This window comes from Paramacrobiotus metropolitanus, unplaced genomic scaffold (genome assembly GCF_019649055.1).
Source record: "Paramacrobiotus metropolitanus isolate TYO unplaced genomic scaffold, Prichtersi_v1.0 Parri_scaffold0000238, whole genome shotgun sequence".
Lineage (NCBI taxonomy): Eukaryota > Metazoa > Tardigrada > Eutardigrada > Parachela > Macrobiotidae > Paramacrobiotus > Paramacrobiotus metropolitanus.
This window is the reverse complement of record NW_026570458.1, coordinates 73,268-97,307: the sequence shown is the minus strand read 5'-3', so window position 1 is coordinate 97,307 and position 24,040 is coordinate 73,268. Positions and strand designations below refer to the sequence as shown.

The 24,040-nt window shown below is 44.4% G+C and overlaps 4 protein-coding genes across 8 annotated transcripts; 2 read left to right on the top strand and 2 right to left on the bottom strand.

Annotated features, from left to right (window-relative positions):
• The first annotated feature begins 944 nt into the window (after window positions 1–944).
• Window positions 945–2,629, top strand: LOC129601468 (vigilin-like). 3 transcript variants are annotated; one of them, XR_008692232.1, is made up of 3 exons: window positions 945–1,256; window positions 1,587–1,905; window positions 1,989–2,629. XR_008692232.1 is itself a non-coding variant. In XM_055500288.1 (3 exons), the coding sequence occupies exons 1-3, from the start codon at window positions 1,077–1,079 to the stop codon at window positions 2,070–2,072; spliced, it is 504 nt and encodes a 167-aa protein (XP_055356263.1). In that variant the 5' UTR covers window positions 945–1,076; the 3' UTR covers window positions 2,073–2,629. The 3 variants fall into 3 exon arrangements, 2 of the variants coding, with proteins under 2 accessions (XP_055356263.1, XP_055356262.1); XM_055500288.1 differs by having other exon boundaries at window positions 1,666–1,905; XM_055500287.1 differs by having other exon boundaries at window positions 1,666–2,629.
• A 543-nt stretch (window positions 2,630–3,172) lies between these two features.
• Window positions 3,173–8,765, bottom strand: LOC129601461 (uncharacterized). Of its 3 annotated transcripts, XM_055500275.1 has the most exons (12): window positions 8,630–8,765; window positions 8,322–8,437; window positions 8,003–8,102; window positions 7,815–7,938; window positions 7,554–7,732; window positions 7,094–7,333; window positions 6,919–7,011; window positions 6,197–6,604; window positions 5,774–6,064; window positions 5,579–5,671; window positions 4,444–5,283; window positions 3,173–4,218 (listed from the first exon to the last, which is right to left on the bottom strand). In XM_055500275.1, the coding sequence occupies exons 1-12, from the start codon at window positions 8,715–8,717 to the stop codon at window positions 3,374–3,376; spliced, it is 3,417 nt and encodes a 1,138-aa protein (XP_055356250.1). In that variant the 5' UTR covers window positions 8,718–8,765; the 3' UTR covers window positions 3,173–3,373. The 3 variants fall into 3 exon arrangements, with proteins under 3 accessions (XP_055356250.1, XP_055356248.1, XP_055356249.1); XM_055500273.1 differs by having other exon boundaries at window positions 5,774–6,604; XM_055500274.1 differs by having other exon boundaries at window positions 4,453–5,283; window positions 5,774–6,604.
• Window positions 8,766–16,494: 7,729 nt separating this feature from the next.
• On the top strand, window positions 16,495–17,025 carry LOC129601473 (uncharacterized protein F54H12.2-like). Its single transcript, XM_055500293.1, has one exon. The coding sequence runs from the start codon at window positions 16,495–16,497 to the stop codon at window positions 17,023–17,025; it is 531 nt and encodes a 176-aa protein (XP_055356268.1).
• Window positions 17,026–20,643: 3,618 nt separating this feature from the next.
• LOC129601472 (uncharacterized) lies at window positions 20,644–22,910 on the bottom strand. Its single transcript, XM_055500291.1, has 5 exons — window positions 22,794–22,910; window positions 22,572–22,712; window positions 22,020–22,519; window positions 20,926–21,936; window positions 20,644–20,851 (listed from the first exon to the last, which is right to left on the bottom strand). Exons 1-5 carry the CDS (start codon window positions 22,908–22,910, stop codon window positions 20,644–20,646), a joined length of 1,977 nt encoding a protein of 658 aa, XP_055356266.1.
• Window positions 22,911–24,040: the final 1,130 nt, after the last annotated feature.

The window sequence follows — 24,040 nt, the reverse complement described above, 5'->3', positions numbered from 1 at the left end:
TGCCAACTGCCAAGGGTCAACTCAACCATACAGATACTATCATTACAAAAATAGATCAAATAAAAAACAATCGTCATGTCGTTAATTTTTGATGTAGGTGGTCAACGGGCACACTGTTACCGGCTTCTGTATGACGGTTCCGGACAAAAATAGTTTCAGTATGGACAAGGTGATCAGAATGCTCTCCGGATAAATTCTGATATTCCTGTCGTTCGTCGTTACAGGTTTCACGGATGGAGCCGCATCCATCCCATGGTACTGCAAAGCGCTGACTCGGCCGAAGCTACTGGACGGGCACGGCCACCCCCGGCGTCCACTGTGTCGCCCCCGCGGTCCGATCGGCCCTGAAGCGATCCAGGACAGGGAGGCCGGATACCGTGATAGCGAGACTGATCCGACCTGCTTCAAGATCCGGATGCGGGGATTGCAATGGGCGAGAAGCGTGGCGGAGCCAAAGATGCTAGAGCGGGTCTGTGTGAGTGAGTTCTGGACTTGGGTACGAAAACCGTAGTTTATGCGATGGGCTTGTATAATTTGTTTTACAGTTAGGCAGTCGGGTGGTGGAGTGTCCCGTCCACATCGGCCGCTCGCCTGCGATTTTTGACGAGGTGCCGTTCATTGGTGGTGAGCATTTTAAGCCACTTGCATAAGTGTGAAATACCCTTAGGGTTATTCGCATATTTCATAGCGGTACTTGCACGTATATGCATGATCATTGTTCTAGACGTCCTGTCCTTCACGTGATCCTTGTTATACATACGGGTCTTACACCGCGTGTTCATTGTTCTGCTAATCGCATGATCATTAATTTGCACGATCTATCTTTCACAGGTCAGCATGCATGCCACTTCCGCTTGCGGCTGGTACTGTATGTATAGCAAGCGTTTTCATTAGATCGTGGCCGATTAGGCCGATTATTTCTCCCTTGCTTTTCATCTGTTAGCTGTTATATCGCTCATTAAAACATTACTCTCTCCCACTGAGCACCCGTCTTTCAGACCAGCATCTGATCAGCTGTGAGATGCGCACCATCACCGTTATTCGTTGGGAGTGCGGGGGGAAGGTGCTCTTTTACCATGAGATCTGGACGGGATGAAATTGACAATCACAGGCCCGCGGCCATCGCTGAGAAGGCAAAGGCGCTGCTGAAGAAGATCGTCCATCATCGTGAACTGTTCCGTTGCGTTGCGCATATTCCGATCCGACGGCAAAACTACCAACACATTTTCCACGCAAATCAAGCCAAATGCCAACGCGTAGGTGCCCATAATACCATTTCGGCGGTTAAAAATCCACGAAATTTCAGTTTTCGTCAAATTTCGGTTATTTTGGCTACGCGTCTTCAAAACAGCTCCCTCTTGTATTCAGATTTCTAAACCAAACGAAGTTTTCCGAAGTGGCCGGTTTCGTTAGCAAAAACCGAAATTAGGTCATGAGCGAGAAAGAAGGGTCAACGGAAAAACAGAGCTAGAAAGATCAATAGGTTTCCATAACCAAACAGAAACTGAAAATCTCTAGCATCCGCTGTATTAGCTTCCGCGATCACAGCGCTTCACTTGGGTAATGAGTCCATATAACCGTTGCAGCATTTGCTGATCTTCCTGCTCGCCCATGTGGCGCGGTGGTTGCTGTCGAATGAGTGAAACTGTTTCTCGTACTGGACAGGATCGGTCGTTGGTGGAGGAAGAAATGACGGTGCCGTTGGACTACCGCTGCAGCCTCATCGGCGAACAGGGTGCCGGTCTCCGCCAACTGATGGACGAGTTCCAGGTCAGCGTCAGCATTCCCCGGCGACCCGGGCCGAGCGACGTCATTACGAGCTGCGTTCTGGGCCGGCGCGTGGACAAATTCAAGGAGTGGTTGGCCGGGCGTGTCAGAGAGCTAGACAAGGCCAAGGAGGAGCGGGTAGGGGCTGCCCGGTGTGGTGTCGCGGTTGTGTTAGCGGTAGTGCCGGTAGTCGGTACCGGGAAACCAGGTATCTCTTGCAGGCTCTGCGCAACTATCGAGCGGAGATGCGCGCCGACGACCCCCAGTACCACGGGAAACTGATCAGCCAGGGTGGCGTGGAATAAGGCCGACAGGGTCTGGAGTTGCGGGTGGAGCTATTCCCGCGGGAGGATGCACCCGCCAAGAACACCGACAAGGTCGTTATCGTCGTCCGGGAGGCGCACATGCACGCTGGATTAATACATACAGCACTACCGTATGTATTGGGATTTGGGAATACCGTATAAGTGTAGCGTACAATGTCAGAGGTTTTTGACTAACACATGTAATCAGTTGTCAAATCCTTTTTAATTCTTCTAAAATTTACTGCTGTTAATATTATTAAACTAGAGTAGTGGTTAAGGAAAACGCGTATTGTATTTGTGCCAACTAACAAGTATCACGGGGCGTATTCAAATTTCCTATTACAAACTAGTACTGTACTATATAATCCTTTTCGGTTATTAACAGCAGTAATTTTTAGAAAAATTAAAAAGGATCTGACTACTGATTACACGTATTAGTCAAAAACCTCTGAAATTGCACGCTATACTATACGGTATTTCCAATACTTAGTGCTGTATGTATTAATGCACTGGAATCAAGTTTAGCCACGCCCACTTTACCATGGCCTATAAAAATATTTTTTTAAATATACTCCGGGTTACTCTGTCTTCCTGCAAAAATGAAATTTTTCGGGGCCGGGAGCTGGTGACCGGGCCCTGGTAAGTTGAACACGCTGACAAGCGTAGCATCCTGTGACTGTGCTATCGACGTCCTATGAAAATAATTTGTCGTTATTATAATAAATTTTCCTTCTTTATTACACTGTGAATGTCTGTGATTCAACTGTTGCATTACATTGACTGACTTACATACGATACTGACGATAGAATTGTAAACAATGGCGAAGATCATTTGCATAATATTAATTTTGACATTTCACAGTAGATCAGTCTCATAATTTAGCTTAATTTGATATGACCGTGCAGGATACCATATGAAGGTCCCTTGTATTAGAGTACAGTGCACTGATCAGTACAATTATCAGTACTGGTAGTATGTATAGACTGTGTTTGAGCCGACGCTAGCGAGAGATAAAGATGCTACGATTGCTCGTTAAAACGATGCTTCAAAACTCGTTTGTACCCAAAAAGGCCCCACTGCGGCGAGAACAGACAGAAAGTATTGTTCCTCAACAAGATTTAAAGAACAGGTCAGACACAAAGAAAAAGAAAAATTTGACAAACTCATGAGAAACCGGTGCTGTTGCATAAACTCGACATGCATATCTATGGATTATTGCTAACAGCGTTTACAGCAAGTTTAGCAGATGCGCCGCATGGCTGCGATTCTTGCCGTCTCAAACAGCCTGCTGACAACCAATTCAGCAGGCAGGCTCATTCAGTGAGAATTCGACTTGACTAAAGTTAATGGAACTTGGTCCAGAAGGAAAGGGATCTGCAGAACAGTCTATTGGCAGAAAAACGTCACTTGACTGGCACTGCCAGCTGTAGTAACTCTCCTGAAACCAATACACTTGTCCCTTCTCAGCCGCTCGGAGTAACTGCTTGTTGTCTTTCCGCCATTTGCGGAATGGCGCAAAATCACAGCTGCAGTGAAGTCGGAACAGATAGTCCTTGATGTCTGCGTTGAACGTTACTGCCTTTCTGATCTCGGCCTCAAGTGACAATATTCGCAGTGCCGGTAACTGAGAGAAAGTATCACTTTCGATAGTACGAAATGTTGAATTCCAAAACGCAACCATTCGTAATTTTGGAGAATACTCGAAATCCCCCTTTTTTGCATGTAAGTTGAGACATCTGTGCAGATTGTACTCCAAAAGGTTGGGCATCCGCATTTCACGCAGCCTTCCTGTTGCCCTTTCATCTGTGCAGTTGATTAGATTGTAATCAGCAACCTGTTTTCCCACTTCACCAAGGTTGATGGACGATAGTTCAGAGTCGTCGGACGATACAACCCGCACAGGACGCAAGGGTGCCTTGTTGATACTTGTGAGCATGCGACCGATTTCTTCCGAGCTGGCTTTGCGGTTGCAGTTGATTTCTACCTGCTTCTTTACTAGACATTCGCTTTGCGTATGGCCGGTTGGTTTGCAATTTGCCGTGAACTGGCTATCGCACTCCTCGTCGCTCATCGGATCAGTTGAAAAGGCCAGAAACGAGTCTTTGGAGTTCGTTAGTTTATCAGAACACTGTGATTCACCCGAAACTGTAAAAACAGCAAAGAAAATTGACGTTCAAAACGGAGCAAGTAAAGATACAGATGTAGGTATGATTCTACTAGAAATAATAAAAAAAACGTGCTGTTTGTATCGTTGTGGTTTTGTAATAATTACTTAGTTTTAGGATTTATTAAAAATGCTTTTTTATATTGTCAAAATAAGGACGCGAATAAAAGTCAAGTTTTCAAGCATAAGCAGATCGTGAGACGAACCAAACTTACAGCCCGGTACGTTAATTGAGAATCGGTACTGTTTATGATCAACGGAGGCCGGTACAGCAGGAAATGGATTCACCGAGCAGTCAATAGGCAAATAAATGTCCTGTTTGGTAAAAACTCCGCTCCTCCATGAATCTGGAATGAAGAACACTTCGCCTGATGCGGCTTTGCGCAGCAACTGCCGGTTACTTTCCCACCAGTCACGGAACCATTGGAACTCACAACCACAGTGGAGCTCCTTCAGGTAATTACGAATAGGTCTCTCAAAAACTTCCATCTGATGCATGCCGTATTCTAAAGCCAAAAGTCGTAGATACGGCAGATCGGTAAACGTTCCTTTTTCCAATATTTCAATAGTAGTATTAAAGAAAGTGATGGCTCTAATCTTGTTTGAATAGCTAAAGTCAGCTTTCCTTATCTCTAGCCCATAGCAGCTTTCCAACTGGAAGTTCATCAAACTAGTGAAACGGAGTTCGTTTAACTTTTGGGCGGTGCGACTGGAAGTGCAGTTTCTGATACCCAAAAATACCACTTGCAGCCGGACTGTTTGAAAATTTCTAAATATAATATGTTCACCATCATAAAGATAAACCTCAATTGCTCTCATCGGAGATTTCGAGATTCCGGCGCTGATTTGGCGAATTTCTGTCGAAGTGATGTGCTTGCCACAATTGATGGTAAGCGCTTGGGTAGTTGTACAGTTATCAGTTGTATATCCTGGTACATTACAATTGGCCGTGAACTGGAGACCACATTGTTCTGCAGCCATTGGCTCCTGGGAAAACTGTAGGAAGATTTCCGAAGTAGAAACGGCGTCCTTGTTTTCATCGTTATCTATAACACTGCAGATTTTGTGAATTCGTTTATTTTTGGAGGTACATTTTGCGTTTTCCCCAGTTATGTTTCTCCGGCATTTCCGCAGCAAGCCGCCATGTTTGCAAGATGCTATTAGTTTACCGTTAGGCTTGCGTGATCCGCAATAATTTCTTCATGCTAATAATAATTCTAAGTTTCTAAAGAACACAAACGTAAGACGGTTACCACGAACTGCACAAGAATAACTGGTCCGCGATTTTTCTAACGAGTTACTGCACACTTTCTTTTCAGTATTTAAGCGGACTTGACTTACCCATGCTGCTTTCACAGTCGCATTGATCTTCTTTGCTTGACTTCGTGACAGGGCTGTCATTCCGTTTCTCGTTGTCATTATGACTAGTCGTACCTAAGAAGTGAAAATACCATGCAAATGGACGAGATGCTCCGGCATTTTCACCTCCGCCATCGTCATAGTTAGTATTTTTTTTCTTATTTTTGTCGCACTTACAATCTGGAACGTTGATTGAGAATCTGTACCGGCTGTAATCAATGGAATCTGGTGCACCAGGGAATGGATTTACGGAGCAGTCAATAGGCAAATATATATTCTCTTTACTATAGGCTGAATTCATCCATGATTGTGGAATAGAGTAAACTTCGCCTTCCGCGGCCTTTCGTAGCAACTGCGGATTATTTTCCCACCAATCACGAAACCAATGGAATTCACAACCGCAGTGGAGTTTCTTCATGTACTCAAGAGTGGGTGTCCCGAAAGCAGCCATCGGGTTCATGTTGAACTCTAAAGACAACACTCGCAAAGATGGCAAATCGGTGAACGTGCCTTGTTCTAATAATTCAATAGTGGTGTTTTCGAAAAGAATCGCTCTGATCTTGTTCGATTGGCTGAAGTCGGTTTTCTTTATCTCCATACCGTGGCAGTTCACAAGCCAGAAGTGTAACAAATTAGAGAAGCCGAGTGTGGTAAGCTTTTGGGAGGTGCGACTGGAAATGCAGTCGCGGATAAACAATGCAACCACTTGCTTCCGGACTGCTTGAAAATTGTCGAAAGTAATGTGTTCGTCATCATACAGATCAACCGTAATTGCTCTCATCGGAGATTTCGAGATTCCGGCGCTGATTTGCTGAATTTCTGCCGAAGTGACGAGCTTGCCGCAATCGATGGCAAGCTCTTGACCAGTTGCGCAGCTACTAGCAGTATATCGTGAAGGTTTACAGTTGGCCGTAAACTGGAGGCCACATTGTTCTGACGTCATTGGCTCCTGGGAAAACCGCGGAAATGCTTCCGTTGTGTCAGCCGTCTCCACGTTTCCATCATTATCTGCAAGAATTGCAATTTTCTGTAATTTTGCTTATTTTCAGCATCACGTTTTGCATTTCTTCAAGTGAATATTTCTCCGGAAACTCGGCAGCAAGCCGCCGTGTTGTGCAATTCAGCTACTTTTAAGTTACCGGCAATTATGCTTGATCCGCAAAATTTTCTTTATGTCTACTGTCTAAAAAAATATTTCTAGTTCGCTTTAAAAAACAGAATTGTGCCGGTTACAATGAACTGCACAAGAATAAATGATCCGACATGTTTCTTACGCGTTACTGCGCATTTTAATAGACAGCCTTTTGGCGCAACTGGCTTACCAGTGCCGCTTTCACAGTTGCGCTGATCGTCCTGGCTTGACTTCGCGACAGGACAGTCATCCCGTTTTTCTTTGTCCTTATCACTACTCGCACCTACGAAGTCAAAACACCATGCAAAGTGACGAGATGTGTCCGGCATTCCAACTTTCGCCACTGGTAGATAAAACACGCTTACCTCCTGCCAAGATGTTCGGGTCGGCAATCGCGCACCGAAACCGTCGATGTATTCTTACAACATCCAAAGGACTCAGCGCTTTGTTCTGCCCAATCTTTGACTTCCGGCTGGTCGGTACAACAGTCGGGATCATGATGTCTTTGGCGAAGGCATTGTGCTTGTAGTGCATTACTGATTCGTAATCATAAGGCAATTCGTACGTGTTTCCGTCTTCGTGTTTGGCAAACTGGTCTTTGTCGCCTGGAAATGGTAATTGATAAGTGAAGTTACTTGACTGGCCGTAGCATATTTGATGTTCTTTGTGAATAAGGACATGTGATAGTGTCGGATCGAACATTGCTTGGCTACTCAATAAACAATCAATCGTTCAATCAAACTGTCGAAAACCAACCATAAATCAGTACGGAAAAGTAGTGATAAGCAGTCTTATTACAGAATTGAAACTAGTCGTTCGCCTTACTTTTGGCAATGTTGTCCCAGATGATGATAACATACTGGTCTCGGTCAGCTCGCGAATGTTCGTGAAAGAAACCCAGTACGTGCATCAGTTCGTGCTGCACATCACCGTGTTGCTTCAGACATGCGGGCGAATACACAACGGCTTGTTTCCCTCCGATGCGACCGATATTTGACATACATCTGTTCAGTCGAGATATCAGTACTGTATAATGTATATAGTATCACAGAGACATCCACTAATTAGCGGAAGTAAATCACTGACTGCAGTCCTTTCTGAAAGGAGACGTAATCCTCTTCATCGGCGCGCTCCACAAATTTGACGCAGTTCCCGGAAAGGAGACTAATTAAGCGCATTGATTCCAGAATAATCTGCATTTCTTTTGATGCTGCCAACGATTTAGGCAAAGATTTGCTGGTAAGAAATACGAAGTGAACATACTTGTTCCTTACTCATTAATGCGTTTTGCTTTTTGGAAAATTCATAGGGAATCGTGTTGTTCGGCCAGAAGAAGCTGGCTCCGTTGACGGCGTTTGCAGCTGCGTGCTCAAGCTGCAAAATTTCATTCCGTTTTCACCTGACAACGCTGTGTACTGTATATACGCTTCGTAAATCGTGATGCTATTCTCATGCCAATGCTTTGTAACGTTTACATACAAATTCCATGCTTTTCAGAATACTAAAGTGTACTATATTTTAAAGTGTACTATATATTTGAAGAGTACTATATTTTATCGTTAAGTAATTCAGCGGGATTAATTACACACTTACTTGCAACGTTTGCAGTCCGAGAATGTCTCCTTCCGGCAGATCGCTGTCATAGCGCGTAAACTCGTCATCTTTTTCACTTTTTGCCAGAATCTCCGGATCGATGAAGTCTTTCCAGTCTGTACAACCGAACACAAAGACCGGTCTAACTATATTAATATAAATCAATAATAAGTAATAACTAATAAAATGCAAAATAATAATGACTAAATAATAGTCATAATTATTGACGTTAATAAGCGCAATTTCGCCTCTTCGCTCTGCGGTCCTATCTGCGCTGGGCCTGCTGATTTCTCGACATTTTTGCATACTTTCCGGTAGATTCGCCATGTTTTTCGTTGAAACCTGGCCCCAGATTCCAACACATACGATCAACACACAACATTCAAATCGGAACATGGTGAAAAGTATTCTTCAGCTAGAAACGTGGTATTACATCATTTGTTAGCCAGACTATCTAAACTAGAGCGTCTAACTTTGCACGTTTTCTTAAAGTTGCATTTGCTATGCTCCCTCAGGGCGCAGGCAAACAGTTTTTGCAGAGTTGCAGAACCGGCTCAGAATAATACGTACCTCGCCACAGCTATCGCAAATTTTCTTCCAGCCATTTTGTTGCGGAGTTAACATTTGACACAACTGAATGGCAACTTAATCTACAGGCAGCAATGGCATGAGCCGACGCACGTGGGCTTCTTTTATATCATTAATTTTCATGACAGCGGACAGCTGCAAAAGGTCCACGGTGCTGCAGGAAAAAGAATACATAATAATTACGAATAACTTGTACTGCACTGCATTACACAGTACGTGATAGTACGCAAACTTTTAATTGTTGTCTGGCCACGTCCCCCTTGACGATGGCAGCTAAAAATGTTTTTTTAAGCATACTACAATAGTACACTACCATTTTAAAAAAATGAGGATTTTTTGAATTTGGAGGGGGAAAATGTGCCCTGGTAAGCTGTTCGACTTTAAAATTGTGCTGAACTTTGAATTAGTGGGATTTCATAATTGTGGCACCCACTTCGTGGCGACAGATACAATGTTTGTCCCCCAATATCACTTTTTTTTCTTACGTTCCGCTGCGCTCTTTGAAAAACAAAAGGTCGCATTTACATTCTCATAGAAAATAACAGTCGTGCATTCCTCATCAACAATTCCACATTAAAAAAAATAAGAGTAACGATCAATAACCCAATAAAAAGTAGGTTTCGAAAAAAAACTTTCCACTGGAACAGGAAATAAAGGACCATTAGCAACATTTAACGAAAACACCGGCACAAAAATCTCGTCGGCTTTGACTGAATCACCTAACGAACACTGTACTGTACAGAGCTGACACCCGTTAGCACAAGCTTAGTACAAAATATTTGTCCTGTGTTTAAAACTAGTATGGCAAGGGCTGTAATTTCCACTAGACAGTGACTGTGTGGTGATTGTACCTTGTATTCCTTCAGGCTCGACGACAAACTGGTTTACCTACACAAATAAAAGCGCAATCAGCCGATCTTTCACAAACAGGTATACCGTATACGCAGCAGTAGTATCCTGGTCTGTTTGAACCAGTTTTTTTTATCCGGGGGGGTCCAAATTTTAGGCCCTAGGGGATAATTAACGGTTTGTGTGTTTCTGCCCTAGGGATAATTAACGGCGTGTTTTTTGACCGGGAAAATTTTAACGAGTGGAATGTTTTTAATATGTGATTTTGTTAAAATACGTCATGAAATTGCAGACTAAATATCGTTTCGTTAGATGGCATTGTGAAAATGACATACTGATTAGTGCATTACCTTTAATTTTTGAGTGATAAGAACAAAAAAGGAAAAACAGGAAGCTTGATCTGTGGTCGGGTAAGTATGCTATTGCGGTGACATATGTTCCGAACGACCACGACCACTGTTCGATCTTGGCTTCCCTATTTTTTTCACTTGTACGACATGGATCACTGATTTCAGTGATCCCTTGTACGACATGGATCACCGAGTTCAGTGATCCCTTGTACGACACGGATTGCCGAGTTCAGTGATCCCTTGTACGACAGGGATCACCGAGTTCAGTGATCCCTTGTACAACACGGATCACCGAGTTCAGTGATCCCGTGTACGACACGGATCACCGTTATTGGTAATCTTTCCTGGTTTTGATAACCCTTAAAGTATGGGATAATCGGAATCAGTGATCCATGTAAGTGCAGCGGTCAATCACGTACGTAAAACACCGTAGCAACAGTACACTTTTAAGTAATCTTTAGATAAATGAATGTGGTTTTTTCACTACGTATTCGATCTGAACGGACAATACGCATAATGGAAGTTTTATTTCATTCTGAAATTGCTGTTGAATTAATAAAAACGCATTATTGTCTGTGGCGCCATCGTCGAGAAAGAACAGCTTCGTTCCGAAAAGTTGTTGCAGCTTTTTGTTTTTCCGTTTATGGGTCGATTCAAAAGGTATGACCGGAGTTGTTGGCTTAAAGACACTCCCAATCTTACGCTGCTCCATGAAATCCGACCGTTGCGTTTTTACTGTAATAAAATGATGACATAAGTTTCCGGTAAAATTTTCAATCAGTCAGAACCACGTATTTATCACAGTCGTTTAACGAAATGCTATAAAGGTCTTACCTGGTATTTGAAAGGTCATGTTGTTCGATTGTCTGGTTTCGTAAGGTGCTGTTCCAGTAATCGGTCTGCATAATTTTTCCAACGCTTTCGGTGACAACAAACGCAGCAAAAACAACGAAAAACACAACGTACAGAATAATTAACAACACCTTCTCACATTTTTGCTCTAGGTTTCGTGCACAGCACAACATGTGCTGGAGGTTAGCCATTGTAAATTGTCAGTTATTATTGAAACACATTAACATCCCTTAAATAGACTAGCGTTGTTTATTTTCCACGAGTAATTAAATCTTTCAAACGCTTTATGAATTATTTTGCATTATTGGTCACTGAAACAATACCTGTTATTTAAAAATACCCGTTCGTAACAAAGCCTATTTAAGCGGAACATATTTGGTGCACCAACATTATGTGTTTGCTAAAAAATGTTTAGCGTGATAAACGATTATCCGCGCTTTTGTGCTCCGTTTGGAATGTGCGTTTGTGGGCCCACAATGTCGGGCAAAACAAACTTCGTATTTACGCTCCTGAAAAACAGTAACTTTGTTCTGGATCAACAACCAACGAGGATATTATACTGTTACGGTCAATGGCAGAAGGGTTTCGAAACCTTACGTAAACAGGCTACTCCAGTTGAATTCCTGCAGGGTCTGGACGATCTATTCTCAGTTTTGCAGTCAGTTGACAGTAAGACTCATACCTTGGTTATTATCGACGATTTGGCTACCAATCTGTGCAAAGATTCTCGATTTTCGGACCTGTTTACCCGTGGAATTCATCACAAGAACGTTTCCGTCATCTTGCTTCTGCAAAACCTGTACAAACAAGGAAAATCCATGCGTGACATCACACTCAATTCGCAGTACCTGATACTATTTAAGAACGTCCGGGATGTCAATCAAATCGCATTACTGGCACGTCAAACCGGACTGAAACATTTGGTCGACGCATACAACAAAGTAACATCGGAGCCTTATCAACCTTTGGTATTGGACTTACGCCCAACGTGCCCAGATTATTTAAGGATACGATCCCATGTTTTACCAGGTGAACGAATGCGGATTTATCTGAACCGGAACTCAACAAACACTTTACCAAAATGTCGGAAAGGGTAAAGGCCTTAGCGCCCTTCATCATCACGCTGCAGCACTTGAAGCCAAAGCAGCGGAAAGTCCTTGTGAGCTACCTAACCAAATCGCAACTTAAAGCGCTGGAAGAAGTGGCTGTCAATATTGTGAAAAATACAGTTAACTTATCTCCCGCCGAAGCAGATAAGTGCAAACAATATCGGAAAGCATTAAAGCTGATTGCCTTACGTCGCTACCCTTTGAAAGAAAAACGCAAACTGATTCAGCAAGGAGGATTTATTGGAGCCATCTTACCAGTCATTGCCGGTGTTCTAACTTCTCTTATCGGAAATGGATGAATACTTTATTGTTCCACGCCGAGTAATGGAAAGCCGGCTCCATGAACAGCTCCAGATAAACAGAGAACCCCCGGAAGCACAAAGTGTTTTATCGCTGGACGCTCTCGTAATTCAAACGCTCCAACGTGCTGATATAAGCGAGTATGAAAAAGCCAGCCAGCTGAGTAGTATCCTAGAGCGGTTCCTTGCCTTGAAACAGAAAGCCATTCCTGATGAAAATCCGTTAGAATTACCCACGGACGTAGTCACACAACCGCTTCCAATAGCTGCGGAAAGGAATCCGCAACCCTCGGTATTCCGTCCGTATTCCCGACTGCCACCGCAAGCTATGATTGTTGAAACACAAGAGTCAGAACAGCCAACTTCTCAAAAACGAAAGATACCAGAAGAATTTGAGGAAGCTGCTCCTACGAAGCAACCTCGACAAGCTTTATTCCCATCTGATTTACCCACTAAAGGACAGAAACGCGACCACGAAATCGATCCTGAAGACAGCAACAAACCAAAGACCGCACGCATTGCTTTGTTTCCGGCGTGGCTACCGAAGAAAGGTTCCAAACGTCATCAAGACGAAAGTGTCGAATCGCGACCAACAAAAGCAGCGCGCATAGCGTTGTTTCCTGACCGCACCGAGGAAGGGTCAAAACGATCGACTGAAAGCATCGACAACCAAGGGTCTTCCGTAAGCGACCTCGTAGACCTTTGTTTCGGTCACTACTCTCCTACGTGGGAAAAAAAAGAAAGGCGGACCAGATTGAAAGCAGTGTTAGAAAACTGCGCTCGCGTACCATCCAAAAAGGGGCGGGCCGAACCAGAATTCACTGGATCACTCTGACGTAATGGCTGGTCTTATCCCCAGCGTATTACGGTTATGCCGTATATTTAAGATCAACTGTGTCTCCTCCTGCTGCAACAAAGCGGATGGAGAAACTAATGAAGCGATACCTCAACCCGCGCGATCCCGGCGGTCTTGGAGGCGTGGAAAGGTTCCGAAGAAGTCTAAAGACCAGAGCCAACAGACGGAAAGCTCAGGAGATTCTGCAAGAGATCGATGCGTACACTGTGACCAAGGAAAATCGACGTCGCTTTGCACGCAACCGGGTCGTAGTGACCAACCTTCGTCAGCAGTACCAAGCTGATCTGGCTGATTTATCAAAATATTCCAAGGAAAATGATGGGTACAAACACCTGCTGTTTGTAATTGATTGCTTCTCCAAAAAGCTGACCATTCAACCAATGAAGTATAAAACGGCCAACGAAACCAAGACTGCCTTGTCCAAGGCTTTCAAAGAACTCGGCGAGCCGGAAAAGCTGCAGTACGATAAAGGCACTGAAGTCGTTAACGCAACGGTCAAGACCTTTTTGAAAGGGAGAAAGATTCAGTTTTTCACATCGGAAAACGAAGACATCAAATGTGCCATGGCAGAACGCGTTATCCGTACCATCAAAACACGAATGTTTCGTTTGTTTCGTGCGCGGGTTTCGACCCGGTACATTGATAAACTGCAAGATTTGGTGTACTCGTATAACCACTCCAAACATCGAGCACATGGATTGCGACCGATAGACGTCACCCAGAACAATTCTTTGGCGGTATTCAACAAATTGTATCCAACCAGACAAGTTCGACCACCTCGATTCAAGGTCGGCGATGCAGTCCGGATAGCCGTGCATAAAACCAAGGTGGAAAAAGGCTATACGTATCGATTTAAGGAGGAGGTGTTCTACATCATTAAAGTCATTTCACATACCGTACCGGTATACCGACTAAAGGACTACCAAAACCAACCTATCCAAGGAACCTTTTATGAACACGAGCTCTCCAAAGTATCGCGCCCGGAACAGAAGGAATGTACCATCGACCGTATCATTAGACGCCGTGGTGACAGAGTACTAGTTCGTTGGTTAGGTTACGGACCTGAGCACGATTCCTGGATCAAGGCATCATCATGTACGAAGGAGCACCATTCTACGTGACGCTACCGAGCGATGTGGCGACGGACCCGAGCAACACTCCTTCGAACTGGACGACCAAACTGAAGCATCCCATTACCCTGAAGGGAAAATGGGAAATGGCCTTGGTTGAACTACAATACCTCAATTCCTTTTCACTCTTCCCGTCGAGCAGAAGATTGAAGTGCACATCGTTAAAGAATTCAGACTAAAGAAAGACGAAGCAAACTTTTGGAGTCTGCGGACCAAGTTGTCCATACCGACGAGATTACCATCCCTCCTGGAAAATTACAAAGATGCCGATTTGCTATTAAAACCATCAATTCATTGGTACCCAAAGTTGGATCGTACATGGTGGACGATACAGTACACGCTGACAAGAGCGCCTTGACTGCCGACAGAGCCTTTACCGTTCAATTGCTGACCGCCACCAATCATCGAGTTCGACTGAATATTGGTAACGATCGGGTTTCTGTTGTCTTTCCTTCGTCGTCGATAGTCCTACAAAAAATGCTGGGATTTGAGCACAGCGTACTGAAACCTGATGTGCCGATGGAAAGTAACAGCAATGCATTCATCGGTCCTTTTCCTATGCAAACCAAGAACGTCAGTATCCAGTACCTGTCATTTCTGGCAAAACCTCCGAATCCAAAGCTGACCAGCTTCATTTCGGAGCGACCGGTCAATACCCTACTGGGAAATCAAAGCCTGTTTGTCTACAGTGACGTGGCCGACTACAGCTTGATTGGGGATACCGCAGCGCAGTTTTTACGTTCCGTGCCTATTAGAGGAGAAGTCAATCAAATTGTGGAGGCCAGATTCGACATTCCCCACTACGTCCCTGTATTACGACAACATTTTGAAACCATAAAGCTGACCATTGCCAACGATCTGGGAGACGACGCCAAGTTCCAAACGGGAAAGTCTCTTGTGAAACTGCATTTCCGACCACAACGACTATACTAAAATGCCTCTGGTGGAGTACGTGCCGGATCCCCGGCGATACGAGAACGTCTTTTTGAGTCAGAGCGGTGGTAGCGCACTGATTCGGTACCGAGGCACTCTGCAAAATGGGTCTGGCTTCCCACAGATTTTGAAAAATCTGTTTGCCAAATTATCAGGATTTGTTCAACCAATATTACGGAAAGCCGCACCCCATGCCAAAGCTGCTCTGGAAGCGGCTACACCTCACCTGCAAGAAGCTGCTACCGGGGCTATTAAAGAGGTAGCCGCACGTGCGGGAACAGCCATAGAAAAACGTTTTGCTTCCCAGGAAGGAGAAGGTGTTCGAAAGAAGCGACGAGTTCAACGCAAAGTTGTTCGAGTGAAACGTATTCCCCTACCAACATCCCCGATTTCTTCTAAAAATGGCCATGCTGATGATGGAAAATTCTGAGCCGGCCATGCAATTGGAGAACCAGCTCTTTGCATTACCGGCCACTTTAACGGATCGATGGCGCACGGAACATGAAAAGCTGAACCCCACTACCGTCTTGACAGACAATGGATCCGCCGGCGATATCAATTTCTTCATTCCACCCAGCACGGCCGGACTACTAAGTTTAGCGGATATGATCCTGGAACTGGAAGTGGGTATTAATGTCCGCAAAAGCACTGGGGAATGGGAACTGATTACAACGGCTGATGGTGTGGCACTGGTCAACAACATTCTGCACTCATTGTTCTCTTCATGCCATGTGACGGTGGCCAACCGGTTGATCTCGGATGCCGCCACGTTTTATCCGTACCGCGCTTACCTGGAATCTCTGCTGTCCCACTCCCTTGACGCCCAACAAAGCCAACTGACATCCGCCGGTTTCTATTACGACTCTCCGGGCTCCTTCAACAGTGAAACCGCAAACAATGGTGAAAAAAATCGAACGGCGTTATTTAATACTGGACAGTACGTACAGCTTTCCGGCAAACTATTTTCCGACCTATTTGACCAAAGCAAGCCGCTGTGCACCGGTGTACCCGTCAACATTCGCCTAGTGGTTAGTCGACCGGAGTTTGCCTTACGTGTATGGGACACGGATACCACCAAGACATTTAAACCGTTTATCCGTAACGCGCGTCTATCAATTCGCCGATACATTCCGTCTCCGGACTTTCTGACCGCCGTAGCCGGAGAACTCCTAAAAAAACAGTCAAGTACCATATCGAACGCGTGGTGATGCGTGTGTCGGACATTCCCCAACGAACCCAAAGCACCGTAGTCAGCAATTTGCAGATTGGACAAATCCCTAAGGTAGTCTTCATTGGCTTTGTGGACAGCGAAGACTTTCACGGATCGCAAAAGAAAAATCCTTTCAACTTTCAGCACTTCAACGTTACACAAATCAGCGTCGAAGTGGACAGCCAGAGTTATCCAACCAAACCGTACACTGCCGATTTCGACCGCAAGTTATCTCTGGAGTGCTACGACGGGTTGTTGGACACTTTGGGACTTCGTCCCAGCTTGCAAGGCGGCTTACCGTTCAACCGGACCCAATATAACGACGGCTATACCATTTTCGGTTTTGACCTGACTCCAGGACATACCGGCCGCGGACCGCTGACGCTGATCAAACAAGGAAACCTTAGCGTTTCTGTGTCTTTCGGGAAACCACTGAAAAGCACCATTATGATGGTGTGTATGCTTGTCTACGACAGCATTATTGAAATCAACCAGCACCGTCAACTGATCGCGGACTTTACAACATGAATACGCAAGCAATTACCTCGGCACTCCATGGAAATCCTCACACCACTGCGGTATTTCGTGGAGTCTACGCCAGCAATCAAGTTCCAACGAGCCTGACACCTTTTCCGGGAGCGTGTGTGGTGAATACGGACCCAGCTGACCAGGAAGGTGAGCACTGGATCGCCCTGTACCAGGAACAACCCGGTAAAATGGAGGTATTTGACTCTTACGGAAAAGCATTGGAAAGCTATTCACAGTATTTCCAACCACTGGTGGCAGCCAATGAAATCACTCTACAAAATGAACAGTTTCAGTCTGAATTTAGCACTGTTTGTGGACAATACTGTTTGTTTTTTATTCTACGACGTTGTAGTGGTGAATCGTACACTAATATTGTGCATTTGTTTACGGATAGCCGAATAAACAACGACAAAATGGTGTGTCAGTATGTTAATTCTTTTTTTGACATCCATACAACCATGGTGGATGGAGCTTTGCTCCGACAGATGTGCAAACGTTTAATAAAATGAAAACTAAAACAATGTCCGGTTTTTTTCGTTTGTCGTACAAGTAGATAAAACAGCAGGAAATCAGCAATTATTAGCGGTAATAATTCCATCCACATTCTCACGAAGCTGATCCTCGTGTTTCTTCAAAAATCCAGCCACGTCCAGGTCCAGAGCCTGCTCAACACTGAGCTTATCCAGTCCGAACAGTATACCATGCACCATACGCAATTCCAGAACCGCTCCACAGCACCGTTCCATTCACCGTCGGATGGTCGATAGTTTTCTTCGTGGCACTGATCAACAGTACCATCATCCAGCTGCTAGAATAATGGCGCTAAAGCCTCAGCAACGTTCTCGCACAGCATAGGGTACTCTAGTCCTTCTTTGACCGGCTCGTGAACCTCCTGTTCCTTCTAGATTTTCACCATGTCTTTGAACAGCTGCAGGTCTTTCATGAGGTCCTTCAACCCGTCATAGCAGCGTTCACCAAAAGAAACACCGTAGCGGGTGGGGATCATATCCCCTCCCTTTACTTCAAAACGTCGAATGGTCGCCACGTTGGTGCCATTGAAACGACTCCATCCGAAATACATGCTCCTGTCCAAAAGGTACAACGGGGTCAGCCGACCGGTTTCAGCGGCACTGGCACGGGCCGTTTCATCCATGTCAGCTTTCTCAGTTAGCATGAGCGCGGCCGAACGGAGAAAACCGATCTTGGACAGCGAAACGTTCTTCCCGTAGCTGGCTTTCCAGGAATTGTCCGGCTGCTCCTTCCATTCACCGAAAACCACATGAATCGTACTGATCTTTCCCGTCGGCGCTAGGTCCCACATACACGAACTTGTCGTTTCCCAAGCGGTAGACCGGCTTTCCCAGTTGTGCAAAAACAAATCGCGGATGCGTAGATATCGTGCCCGGTAAACTGTTGGGCTTGCTCTTCTTAGCTTCCGGCTTTCCACCCTCCTCTTGACCTTTTCGTTTGGGCTTGGTCGCAGCGGTCTGCGGTCGTTTGGATGCAAACAGGTCCATAAATTCCATGTTGATTTAGATTAAATTTCAACCAGAGGTAAACACAACAACTCACTAAGAATCTACCGGTTACATTTGGTTTTTATAGCAATCTTCAGTGCTCACTTAGTAGACCATCGATATCGGTAATCGATACCTCAATGCACGGATTACCGTTTTTGGTGATCCTGCAAAGTACAAAAGATCACAGAGTTTAGTGATCTTTTGTACGATATGGATCACTGACTTCAGTGATCCCTTGTACGATATGGATCACTGAACTCGGTGATCCCTTGTACAATATGGATCACTGAACTCGGTGATCCCTTGTACGATAGGGATCACTGAACTCGGTGATCCCTTGTACGATAGGGATCACTGAACTCGGTGATCCCTTGTACGATAGGGATCACTGAACTCGGTGATAACTTGTACGATAGGGATCACCGACTTGAGTGATCCTCTTCCTAGTACAAATAAACGGTTTTCAGTGCATAAACGTACAAGACTCTAACCACAACATTGTGCGTTATCAGTTAACTGGAATTTTGCCTAGTACTCCGGTAGACGAAATGGCAGTACCATGCATACTGGATACCGATTGGTTCGTTATCAATGAAACCAAATACATCAAACAGCTGGCTTTCTACTGCCCGGACAAAGACGAACAAAATCTTTACACTTTCTCGCTTCCACGATTCGCCAGGAAGCACATACCCGCGCTGAAAAGTCAAGCTCGACACTCGCACGGACTCTTGTGGCATACAGAAGGAGAGTACCGACACAATCAGGTAACGTGTGCCTTGGAGGACATTTTTCAAAGAATCGGACGACCCAGCCAAGTGCAGTTTTTTGCCAAAGGCCTTGAGAAGTGTCGACTGCTTGAGCAGTTTCTACCGGAAGTGAGAAACCTCGAATCTCTGGGCTGCCCACCATATCATAAACTCACCTCGCTCCCTGTGTCGACCCTCCGCAAAGCTGTTCGGTTCGCCTTGTGGTATCACTGTGATGCCCAGAATCACCAATGTTGTTGCCGTTGCGGACTTAAACACTACCCTGGATCTTTGGAAAATTGAAAAACTTCTACCAATGGCGCAGTATATTCCTCAACGGTTTTCTGGACTACTGATTCGTGTTCTCCAACCGGTCAAAGCACACTGCCAAGTATATCGCAATGGCAAAATCACTGTAAATGGAGGGCGATCCGAAGAACAAGTGAAGGAAATACTGGAGTTGTTTGTTGGAATGCTAAGGAGGATCGGATTTCCATGCGTTATTACCGGGTACCGAATTGTTAATATTGTAGCTAACCACACATTTCCTGAACGTGTTCATATTGAGAAATTTAGCGAGTACTTTAAACTTGAGTACACACCGGAATTGTTTAGCGGTCTTGCCGTTAAGCTTTGTGTTGGTCGTGCTGTTTTGTTTCCATCTGGTAAATGTAACTTTCTAGGTTTGAAGTCTTCTACTGATTTGTCAGCTGCTGTGGAACAGATTGCAACCATGATCAAAAAGTTTATTAAATTTTATAACAACTTGAAACCGTACGGAAGTGCATTGTACTCACTATCCACAATACGACGTTTGTCATACGTCACTTGAAACCGTTTTTGCATGCTAGCGCTACAAATTGTTAAATCCTTCTTTACGCGCTTCAGAATGTCGGGATACTGTATATCAACTGTATCACGGTTCTCCAACATTTCCAGCATTTTACTAAAATTAATTTGCTCACTAGTTTGGCCATTCAAAGTGAATCCTTTCACTTTCACCACAGTATCGCCATCATTAGTGACGTACGCGTAAGTCTTGGCTCCCAAACTGAGGAATTGCACGATATGCTGTCCTGGTTTTAATTCGTTGGTAAGATCACCAAGGAAGCAGCCCTTTGGGGGTCAATCAATCCGGGTTTTGTCACAAAGAAAATTGAATCTGGATTTTGAAAACCAGAATAGATAAGCGGACAACAAATCCATGGTTATATTGTACCTGTATCGAAGTACAACAACCGCTCCCCGACCATGTCCATAAATTTGTACAAATGGAGTCGTGCCTAGCATGTTGTAAACCTGTAAATTGCACCCAATGGTAAAACCGCAACAAATAAAAGGGATAATTCTTACGCCGCTAAAATGACATTGGTGTTCGGATTACGATCCGCGAAACCGCTTTCTTTGGTGTATGTCAACTGCACAACATCTTCCGAGAACATGTCCCAAGAATGCACATGATATTTTCCCGACAACAATATATCGTAAAACTTTTGTGGTTCAGTAATATAGGCAGTGCTGAGCTTGTTTTCTTGCATTCCTAAACGTCCCCAGAAACTATAAAAAGGAAAGATAATGTAACAATTGTTAATTTTGGTACTGTGACAGCTGTATGTTTTCTATAAACTAACCTGTTTAAACAAAGTTTAGACAGTGAACGCAGTCCAGCATTTGGAGTGATTTTTTCATAATCCAGTTCAATGTTCTCATGCTGTTTAAAATCTTGAATGTATTGCTGCTTATCAGCTTCAGTGTGGACGTGGGCAGGCCAACCGCTTGCTTCCGTTTTGATCTTCAAGAACTTGTTGATATACTTTTCAAAAAGACGGTCTTCGTGCTGCTCAAAATGCCAGACTTCGTGAATCTTTTGGACCACGTATCCACGATTCACAGCTTCGTTTATTTCCGGTGTACACCAGGCTCCCGTTAAAGCGCGCTCTTCATCGGTGTGCTCACACTTAGAGTTTTGGTACTTGTCCACACATGTCCGGCACAAAGGAAACGTTAACTTACCACCCGAGCGATATGGTAGTACTGGTAGTTTCAAATCCCCAGGAGGAAGCACTTGACACAGGGCAACACCAAAATAACTTCCAATATCTTCAAAATCTTTGGTTATTATTTTCGGGTGACCAACGGGATACCGTTTGTTTTTGTTGACGTATGGGTATTCGCTGTTGACGTCATAATAACTTATAGTTTCGTCACCGGATATCTGGTGAAAAAGCTTGACGGCATTAGTACGACCACCGTAGAATGCATTTCGTGGATCCAGAGGAGCAATAAAGGAGAGTTTTTGAACAAAAGATCTCAGTTCGGGATCCGACTTTATCTGATCCACAAATTCATGTTCCCATATGGTGGTCACACCGTATCCCTGGCTGCGGATATATTTCTCCCGTTCCTGGGTTTCGTTGTATATTTCCGACATTGGAATATCCCGGAAAGGGTGTATGGTTTCAGGAGCTTCACACTGAGGGCACCCGTGGTACCAACAGCCGTAAAATTCGTAAACGTGATTGATATCGGCACGGTATCCGTCAACAAAAAACGGCCCAATCTGGTGTTCAGATCCCGTCAAGGTAGATTCCAAAATGCACTCCTCTTCTTTTCTATCCAGGCTAACCATTTCTTGGCGATTTCTGATTGGTTCCGATTTCTTGAATGTAAACGTTGCGGAAGAAGGCCAATCTGTTCTGGTTTAAGAATAAAAGACTTCCAATACCGATTACAAACACCAGCAATCGTCATAGCCGAGACAAAAGGGCACAATCCGTTGCTGATTTCTTGGAATAAACGGCGGAACTGTTGGCAGCACGTGCGTAATACCGTCACATCCATGCGACAATACTCTTCAATCTCTTTCCGGAAGTCGAAAAGGTAACCTTTTTCTTTCGCTTCCGTAGCATACCAAGACATAAATGACTCCTTCGCTTTCCTGTTCATACATGAAAATCCGTACTCTTCTGGCTGCGGAAAAGGAAGAACCTTGTCCCAGTTTTCTCTACGATTGAATCGGTGCGGAAATGTGCCTTTTCCAATGTCCCGAATGCCGAAGGTTGCTGGCCATTTTGCAAGGCTTTGCGGATTGTAGTTGAAGCTGTCCCGGAAGCGAATACTGAATTCCGACACATCCATTTGCAGTATCTTTCCACCGTTCATAATAACTTTTGGGACTATTCCGTTTTCCAGTAACCAACGCAAAATAAAATAGCCATCAAATCCCTAAAAATGAATGTGTTAACTCAACCGTAATCTTTCGGAAAATGATTTTTACCTTGAAATTATGGGCGATGATGTAGTGATCTCTGTGTCGCTCATTGAATAAAAACGTACACAGCTGGTCAGTAACGTTACCGCCTAAGGGACTACCTTCTTCCGGAAAAATCCATTCGTGTCCTTCGTCGTCCTGCACAACCTAATAGAAAAATACAAATGAATTGTATTAAAATTGAATTGTGAATTGTAACGAATTGTGAACTTTTTGAGCTGCACTTACCGCAAGGTTAGGCACCAATTCGTGGTTTTCTGACACATATATCTCCAAATCAAAATACAGAAAGCTGGCACTCTTGTGCTCTTGTAGTTCCTCTTCGGTCACTTTGTGAGGCTTCATAAAACATTTATGAGACTCGGGTAGTTCGTGGACCTTGCACGTTTGACAGTACACTTCTCCGCATTGATGTTGATCGGTACCTTTGCGATTCCTGTTTGATACCACACGAAGGCACTGCTGGCAAATAAAAATTGTCTGACAAATGCTTTTCCGTTGCTTCTGTGTGGGGGTAGAAGCAACGTTATGCTCGGCGAAACTAACGGAACCATAAAATTTGCGATGGCAGTCTGGGCACTCGATGATGTTTCTTCTATCCACCTCACATTCAGAACGCAAGCATGAATTGCAAATTGATTCACAACGGTGGTTAGCTTTTTCATTGTAGCCTTTGTTGCACGCATAACACCAATAGCTGTTTTGAAAAAACGCCGGCAACGAATTGAGTAAGTCAAAGGGATGATTATGATGCAGCAACACTATGCGTTTTTCCTGCTGAGGTCCACTGTACACGATCCTGTTGGCATGATCTACACTCACAATGATAATTTGGTATGTCGCAAGTGCCTGTTGAAAAAATGGGACATCCGTTATTGTGTACTCTCTTTCATCCAGTCCAGCATTCCTTATCAACGCTTTTGCTTCATTTGTTTGAAACTTCTCTCCGCGTCTTATCCTTCGGCATAGCAATTTATCACCGTCCGCATATGCCTTTCCGACGACTAAGGCTCTTGCGAGGCAAATGGAATCGGAATTTGTTATCACGATAACAGATTTCATCCTCTGTAGCCTCTTTTTTAGTAATATGGGAACGTCGCGGACACAGGAGCCTTTAGGAATCTCAGTATGTTGAACTAGTACTTCAAAGTGTTTGTCCATGCGGAATTCTTCGTAAGTGTTGAGTACTCGTGCTACTTCCGCCATCCAACGGCGCACAGTAAGTTGCGATCTTTGAATCGGTGGTGTCCAAATCGGGTAATTCAAAGATTTTGAATCGATTCGTACTCGCACCATCTCTTCAGGATGTACACCTTCTAACACGTAGTCCAATACATGTTGCAATATCAACGTCAGAGCCATCGGAACTATCGCAAAAGGAAGCGTTTCCAAATCAGAAGCCTACAAAAATTATCGTACCATTCGTAAATAATTTCAGACTTGTTCCAAATATTTTTGAGAAATGTAGCTCCGCT

Coding starts and splice junctions, on each gene's coding strand:
- LOC129601468 (XM_055500287.1), top strand. CDS start 1,077: ATGAGATCTGGACGGGATGAAATTGACAATCACAGGCCCGCGGCCATC. Junction 1,257..1,665: donor ATCAAGCCAAATGCCAACGC/GTAGGTGCCCAT, acceptor CGTACTGGACAG/GATCGGTCGTTGGTGGAGGA.
- LOC129601461 (XM_055500273.1), bottom strand. CDS start 8,717: ATGTTCCGATTTGAATGTTGTGTGTTGATCGTATGTGTTGGAATCTGG. Junction 6,605..6,918: donor CAACTGTGAAAGCGGCACTG/GTAAGCCAGTTG, acceptor CAATTCTTGCAG/ATAATGATGGAAACGTGGAG. Junction 5,284..5,578: donor CGACTGTGAAAGCAGCATGG/GTAAGTCAAGTC, acceptor GCAGTGTTATAG/ATAACGATGAAAACAAGGAC.
- LOC129601473 (XM_055500293.1), top strand. CDS start 16,495: ATGCGTGTGTCGGACATTCCCCAACGAACCCAAAGCACCGTAGTCAGC.
- LOC129601472 (XM_055500291.1), bottom strand. CDS start 22,910: ATGAAGCCTCACAAAGTGACCGAAGAGGAACTACAAGAGCACAAGAGT. Junction 22,520..22,571: donor TCATCGCCCATAATTTCAAG/GTAAAAATCATT, acceptor ATTCATTTTTAG/GGATTTGATGGCTATTTTAT. Junction 21,937..22,019: donor ATTGCTGGTGTTTGTAATCG/GTATTGGAAGTC, acceptor GGAACCAATCAG/AAATCGCCAAGAAATGGTTA.